We start from the raw sequence: 7,885 nt of genomic DNA, 5'->3' as shown, positions 1-7,885 counted from the left end.
AACTACAAAAACTTTGAAGAAATCTTACAGCAACTAAGCTCTTCTTCCTGCTGTCTCGATCTTTTACCCACAGCCTTCCTTAAGAAAGCTTTGCCTGTAATAACATCTGATTTAACACAAATAATAAACACGTCCCTTTTGTCAAGTGTTTTCCCCCAGGCCCTGAAAAGAGCAATTATCAGACCTCTATTGAAAAAGAGCAATTTGGATAAGCTGCTACTACAGAACTACAGGCCTATATCAAACCTCCCCTTCATCAGTAAGATTATTGAAAAAGCTGTGTTTCAACAGTTAAACAACTTCCTAACAACGACCAACCACTTCGATGTCTTCCAGTCAGGCTTCCTGCTCACCACAGTACAGAGACTACTCTTGTCAAGGTGTTCAATGACATCCGTATAAATGCAGACTGTGGAAGAACCACAGTGCTGGTATTATTGGACCTTAGTGCAGCATTCGACACTGTTGATCACTCCATTTTATTAGAGCGCCTAGAAAACTGGGTCGGCCTTTCTGGTACAGCACTCAACTGGTTTAAATCCTACTTGAAGGACAGGGACTGTTTTGTGTCAGTAGGTAACTTTACATCAGAGAGCACAAAAATCACATGTGGCGTTCCCCAAGGGTCCATCTTAGGGCCCCTCCTATTCAATATCTACATGCTTCCCCTAACTCAGATTTTAATAAACAACAATGTAAGTTATCATAACTATGCAGACGACACACAGCTATACGTTACAATGTCACCAGGTGACCATGAACCCATTCAAGTGCTGGGTAAATGCTTAGAAGAAATCAATGCTTGGATGGGCCAAAATGTTCTTCAGCTGAATCAAAACAAAACTGAAGTAATAATCTTTGGACCAAAGGCAGAGCGGTTAAAAGTTAGCACACAGCTTCAGTTAATACAGCTAGAAACCACCAGTCAGGCTCAAAACCTGGGTGTAGTGATGGGCTCAGACCTGAACTTTCAGAGACACATAAAGACAGTAACAAGGTCAGCCTTCTATCACCTAAAGAACATCTCCAGGATTAAAGGACTAATGTCTCAGCAGGACCTTGAAAAACTAATTAATGCGTTCATCTTTAGTAGAATTGATTACTGTAATGGTGTCTTCACAGGTCTGCCTAAAAAGTCGATCAGACAGCTGCAGTTGATCCAGAACGCTGCTGACCGCGTCCTCACTAGAACTAAGAAAGTGGAGCACATCACCCCGGTTCTAAAGTCCCTACACTGGCTCCCTGTAGCTCAGAGAATTGACTTTAAAATACTTCTGTTAGTCTATAAATCACTGAATGGCTTAGCATCAAAATACATTACTGACTTATTGTCAGTGTATCAACCACCCAGACCTCTCAGGTCTTCTTGCTCAAATCTACTCTGCATACCCAGAACCAAATATGGAGAAGCAGCTTTTAGTTCTTATGCTCCACTAATCTGGAATAAACTCCCAGAAAACTGTAAAAGTGCCAAAATCCTAAATTGCTTTAAATCAAGATTAAAAACATATTTGTTTAGGGTGGCCTTTGACTGTGCCATCTAGGCATGATTAGTTGTGTTTTCAGTCAAATTTTCCTTTCATTTTCTTGTCCATCATTCTATTCTCTTTATTTTATTTTACTTTTTTAAATTACCTCTGTTGTTTGATTTTATCATTTGATTTGTTTTTCTGTGTCTGTATCTGTGTTTATTTGCTTTGTGATTGTATTGTAATTGTATGTACAGCGCTTTGAGTGTCTCGTTGCTGAAAGGCGCTATATAAATAAACTTACCTTACCTTCATATATCTGGATCCATTTGTTTGGAAGCTCTCCAACCTCAGACTGTCAGTTGCGTTGATTGATTGTGAAGCCTGATTAACTTGGGCTTGCCACATGTGGGACATAACTATTCTATTATTCTGTGCATTTCTATATTTTAGTTGGAGCTCAGAATCCTGAAAGTTGTTCACTGTACATGGATTTTATTTTATTATTTTTTACTGGAAACAGGTTCTGGAAACGGGTTCCTGAGTTTATCTCTCATCTTGTCTGAGACCGCTGGCCGGCAAAAACTCATTACTATGTAGTGCTAGCTTTCTGTGGTCTCTGCTTTATATTTATTTCCTTCCTTTGACCAACTTCTGTGTTCTGAGTTTAAATACAGTGCGATTATGTTTAATGCTCAGGAACATTGAATTTTGACAGACACCATTGAGAATCGTCTTGTTATAGGGTTGAATTTATTCAGAAAAAGATGCCTGGATCAGAACCAGGTGAGATTATTTAACGTAAGGAAGCCCACAATCATCGTCAAGGTGAAGTCAAACCTTCTTAAAAGCCAAATAATTTTCTTCTAAGTGGATGTTCAGCTTATTACCATGAAAACACAAAAGTTATACTGAAACATTAAAGATTTGCCGACTTTTATCACTCATAATGCATGACCATAGTGATGCCAGATTTGATCAATTCTGCTGTTTTAGTCTATTTTTAGGTGGCAGTTTTACAAACAGAAATTTACAATTCATTAAGCACTTTTATTTTGTATGCAACAGTCACAGCTATAGGTGAATCTAGGTGCTGTATAGTATTTTCTTCTTTAAATCCTCATAAATCTGCTCTTTTGATGCCTCAACAAAAAAACAAACAAAAAAAACATTTCTTCGATGTTGCTGTGTAAAATAAAAGGTCGTTTTTTGCAGTGATTCGTGTTGAAGATGTGGTGCATATTTTTGTTCTCAGGTGGCGAGAGATGAATTAGGCTGTAAATTAATTGTTTAGTTGTGAAGAACATGCTTTCAGTTTCCAAGCATAATTACGGAATAACTTGAAACTCTGGGATGTTTCCCAAACACAGCAAATCTATTTGCTGGTGATTCAGCTTTTCGTGATATAGGTGAATTACTAGGGCTAAGTTGTCTAGGTGTCAATAAATATACTTGTCTTATTTGTATTCTGTAGTGTCACTGGGGGTTGCAATATCATCCTCTCTAAATGGTTAATAAACTGCTGTTTATTAGATGTCTGTAATGGTCCGATATGTTCTCACATAGACCTTTTAAAATAAGAAGAGCCCATTGTGTCAGGGATACGATGCTGTGGTGGTTTCCATCCCAGTAACAACCTGGGCCCCGACCATTATTTCATCTTAACAATGGCTTAATGATTAATGGTCTTGACTGTTTATCTTTGGAGAAATGTGTGCCTCTTTTGTCTGCAGCTCATAAATGCAGAAAAATAATTCCTAACATGATTTGTTAGTTTTGCTGGCATGACATTTGATATACTTAAAAGATTTTTCTTATATTATTTTCATAACATCTCAAACTATTGAAATGGGACACCTCTGACTGTCTTCCTCTGACTAATATAAATTATTATGAAAAGTTTAACGTTATAAATGTGTAACTCAACCCTGGGCCCAGTATAAGCAGCACAGCAGGAAATCTTATCAGGTTTATATTGCAGACATTCTTTGTAGTATTCCCAGGTGTGTAGGCCTTTATAGAAGCGATTGACTCAGATGCTGAAGCAGCTCTATGGCTTATTTTCTAATGTAAACCTTTATTAAAAAATTGGATTTTCAGTCTTTTTGATGTTTGCAATAATTTGACTGCCATATTTTCCTTTTAACTAACATGTTAAAATACACCCATTAGCCATATTTGCTTAGGTGACCTGCTGGCAATCACCTGGCAGCAGGTCAGTTCCATTAGGCTTCTACATATGGTGAAAGCAGTTGCTGAAAATTAAACCGAGCATCAGGATGAGGGAGATACAAATAAATCGGGGAACAGAAAGATGATTTTAAGTGACTTTGAACTTGGATGATCTGCTGTGAGTTTCATGAACATCCATCTCTAAGGTTTATAGTGAATTGCCTGAAAAAGAGAACGCATCCAGTATGGGCAAACTGGTGTGAAGCAACAGTAGCAAAACATAACACTTACAACCAAGGTACACTAAATTGCCAAAACTATTTGTCTACTTTTATATGTAGATGAACTTACATGACATCCTATTCTTAATCTATGAATTCCAATTTGTTGATGAACCCACTGTTGCCAACAATAGCTATTCTGTAAACATCTGCCACAAGATTTAGGAGTGTGTTCAAAGTCAAATGAGAAAACCAGAATTGCAGCATCTGCTCTAATTCATCCTAAAGGTGTTTAAGAAGGTTAAGGTCAGGTCTCTGTGCAGGCTAGTGAATTTTCTCCACACCAAACTTTATACACCTGCAGCAATGGAAGTGATTGTAACACCAGAATTAATCTATTTGGTGGTGTGACACAATACTTTTGGCGAGACATGTGGAATGCCATCTCTGAACACACAACACATCAAACCTTGAAGCAGATACATGGTATCAATCCGGTCAACTAATAGCAGAATCTAGGCTATAATTTGACACAGTCTCACCAAAGTTGGACATAAGAAAGTAGAAATTGTGGGATTTTTTATAGCACACTTTGGACCTCTTAGTACCAATCATAAATTTTATAGTATTGTTGCTGACCATGTCCATCCCTTTATGACCACAACGTACCCATCTTCTAATGGCTACTTTCAGCTGGATAATGCTACATTTCACATCGTTCAAATCTTCTCAAACTGGTTTCGTGAACATGACTACGAGTTCACTGTACTCTAATGGCTACTGAAGTCACTAGATCACTAGATCTCAATCCAATAAAGCACTTTTAGGTTGTGGTAGATCAGGGTATTTGCATCATTAATGTGAATCCAACAAAGCTGCAGCAACTGCATGATGTTTTATCAATATGGACCAACACCTTGTTGAATCTATACAACAAAGAATTATTGCAGTTCTGAAAGCAAAAAAGGGGTCCAGCACGGTACTTCATAACAACCTTATGAAGTAGCCAATGGGTGTATGAGACATAAATAGTTCCAGCTTCACTTTATTTCTGCCAGTTTTTCGGATGTTAGGTTGCAAATTATTATGGTAGTTCTAAAGGCAAATAGGGCCCAAACTTTGACTAGCAAGGTTTACCTAATGCACTTTGGCTGCTAAAAGTCCAGTTGACATACACTCCTTAAAATGATAGGGTGTCTGTAACATGCCAATAAGATATACTTTTTGGTACATTCTGTGAGAAAAGCAAGGTGACAGGGCAGTATCAAACAGAATAATTAGCAACTGTACTGTCTGTCAGTTAACAATGGACTGATACCTTGGGTAAGATCTGTGTCAGTCTGCGGTCTTCTACGCCTCTGACCTCAATGCTTTTTCTTTCCTACTTTAAAAAGCTCAAAAACAACCAGGTTGCTTTTTCCTGTTTACTGCAGTTGAGCCACAGAAATTTAAGGGCTCGTTGGGGTTGAGACTTACAAAAGTTACAGCTAGAGTTGCATCATTTTATGATGCACACCTCAATTAAATATTTAATCTGTGGCATTAGGAAGTCAAACCTTGATACAGTATGGCTCGACTAGTCCTGCAGGTAAGTAAAGTAATACAAAAAACACACCATGTCACTACTAAAGGCTCCTTTTTATTCGTTTTGTGTGGCATTATAATAAAACTGAGAATCTAACACTTGTTACTCCAGTTTGAAAAACAAGATTGCAGAATAACACTATTCCAATATATAACAGAACAAAAACCTCATAGAATGACACAAAACCACAAACAATGTAATTTTAGTGTTATGAGGAGAAGATGCTGGTTTTAAACAGGAATTTAAATAAAAATATCAGAACTTTCACAACATAAAAGGCTTTACAAAGAAGTAAAGCACAAGGCTCCAATTTCCCGAAGCAAATTCCTGAATAATGATTTTTAAACACATTTTCACTTGAATTAGACTCCGGTTCACAGTTACAGTTTTTAAATGTCAATAAAACATCCATAGAGACTGGGCCTCTAGGTACGGCTCTTGGCGCAGTTCAAATCACACCGACAGGACTTTCATCATCATCTTCCTCCTAAAGGCCTGTCTAGGTCTGTAGTTGAAACGGACAGATAGTGTCCGGGTCCTGTGAGGCCGACAACAAGGACCCACATTATTTTAGTTGGAACGTCTTCAGGCTATGACAGCCATCATAGAGGATCTGAATCGGATGGTGAGCCTTTCCTTTGTGGTTACATTTCTCAGCTTTCTGTGAAACAAAAAGGGGAAAACTTACATTGTAGATGCTGAAAAAAGTTAAAGAACACAATCTAAATTCTTTTGCAGAAATAATTAAGAAGAAATAATTTAACCATCTTGCAAAACATTGTGAGTACCTTTGGAGGGATTTCTTTGCAGGGTTGGATCTCACAGGTCTGAGTTTCAGTCACTGGTTTGCACTTGTTGTTGGTCACCCTGGTGGAGACTCCAGGACCACAGGATTTGGAGCAGGGTGACCAGAATGTGGCCTGAAACTGACACTGGGCTCCATTATTTAGCATGTGCCTCTTTAGATGATTACTGAAAGCTAAAATTAAGTATTTTTCGTAAATGCGTCTCATTGTCGAGCACTTTAAACAGTGTCACAAGAAAGAACAATGAGTATAAATGCTTACCTGTTAATTTTCTTCTCCAAACATGCACAGACCCATTCTTGTTAGAAAAGTAATCTTTAGATCGGTCTTTATTGTACTTTCTTCTGTGCGTCCTTGACACAGACCTTCCTGTGCTTGCACTCTTGAGGCAGATGAGTTGTTTACAGCACTGTCCTTTAATTTTAACCCTCTTCGGTTTGGCACAGCCCACTTTGTACATCGAAAGGTCACGAGTGCAAAGTGAGACGCACCCGACAGATCCGTCCATGCAGGTACACTGATACTTGCAGTTTGGCTGGAAGGTTTCTCCACTCTGGTACATCCTGCTGTTGAACTCACAGCTTCTCCCATCTGATTTGGCTGTTGAGAAGAAAAGTGAAAGGTTAGGTGTTGAGGGAAAGAAAGACATTTAAATTAGACAATGAGAAGAGCAGTAATCAGCATGCCTCGACAGATGCCAGGTGCTAAATCAGATCCTCCCCCAAAGTTGCACTCCAGTCCCTTTGCAGTGTCACATGGTTGAGTTTTACTGCAGTCCTCATAGAGCTGCTGTGCACAGACCTTACAACATCCGCAGCTGTCAAGCATGAGACTCACTCCTGCTGCACATACAGGGATGTCAGGAGGACACTGGCAGGCTGTGGGGCATGAAGCTGAAACCTGACATCAAAGAGAGCATCACTTTTTAGATCAAAATCAGTTATTACAAAAGAATCAATCAAACATCATATGAAGAAATAGTAATCACTTTCTCACCAGAGTAACGCACAAGATCACAAGTGCAAAGATCTTCCACATCTTCACAAGCCGACTCTGCTGATCAGAATTGGCAAACGCTGCCAGTGAGCTCTTCCCTTTAGACTCAGTCCCCTTTTATCAAGCAGATCTGACGTGTATGATAGCTGAAGAGGTGTCCCAAAACTATGAGAGGAATGCTTTGCTCTATGTTCTGCCATGAGCCAGGCAGCAAAAACTTTTCCTCTCCCTAGTGTGCCAAGAACTATCCCGCCAGAGCGCTCCCTTCAAGTTAACCTCTTAAACACTGCTTCAAGTGATTAAAAGCCAGGATGGATTTGTTTGCCAGGGGAAAGAAAAATGCCATAAATATTGCAGGAGTCATATTTAATTTTTAATAAGTAAATTACAGCTGAAATAAATATTATTATCTTTTGACTGCTTGGTACTTGCACATTTTCAGTTGTGCATTCTTTTGAAGAAACTGGGATTAATTGCAAAACTCGTAGTTTTTCAGTTTTCTGTTTAGTTTTAGTAGTTTAAGTAGACAAAATGCTAAAATAAACCAAGAGGTATCATACAATGGTGATTTCTATGACAGTAAAACTGATGCTGCAGATTATTTAAGACTAATTATGGCTTTTGCTGTTTTGTGTA

The 7,885-nt window shown here is 38.6% G+C and overlaps 1 protein-coding gene across 1 annotated transcript; it reads right to left on the bottom strand.

Moving 5' to 3' along the window:
* Window positions 1-5,481: 5,481 nt before the first annotated feature.
* Window positions 5,482-7,424, bottom strand: LOC124870362 (CCN family member 1-like). Its single transcript, XM_047369005.1, has 5 exons — window positions 7,250-7,424; window positions 6,940-7,153; window positions 6,515-6,853; window positions 6,236-6,426; window positions 5,482-6,108 (listed from the first exon to the last, which is right to left on the bottom strand). Exons 1-5 carry the CDS (start codon window positions 7,289-7,291, stop codon window positions 6,013-6,015), a joined length of 882 nt encoding a protein of 293 aa, XP_047224961.1. The 5' UTR covers window positions 7,292-7,424; the 3' UTR covers window positions 5,482-6,012.
* Between the last annotated feature and the right edge of the window lie 461 nt (window positions 7,425-7,885).

This window comes from Girardinichthys multiradiatus, chromosome 6 (genome assembly GCF_021462225.1).
Source record: "Girardinichthys multiradiatus isolate DD_20200921_A chromosome 6, DD_fGirMul_XY1, whole genome shotgun sequence".
NCBI lineage: Eukaryota > Metazoa > Chordata > Actinopteri > Cyprinodontiformes > Goodeidae > Girardinichthys > Girardinichthys multiradiatus.
The sequence above is the reverse complement of the archived record's forward strand: the minus strand, read 5'-3'. Positions and strand labels throughout refer to the sequence as shown.

Excerpts from the sequence above, each read along its gene's own strand:
- LOC124870362 (XM_047369005.1), bottom strand. The coding sequence starts at position 7,291 with ATGTGGAAGATCTTTGCACTTGTGATCTTGTGCGTTACTCTG. Across the intron at positions 6,854-6,939 it reads AGCACCTGGCATCTGTCGAG|CCAAATCAGATGGGAGAAGC; the intron begins GCATGCTGATTA and ends TCTTCTCAACAG. Across the intron at positions 6,109-6,235 it reads GCAAAGAAATCCCTCCAAAG|AAAGCTGAGAAATGTAACCA; the intron begins GTACTCACAATG and ends TTTGTTTCACAG.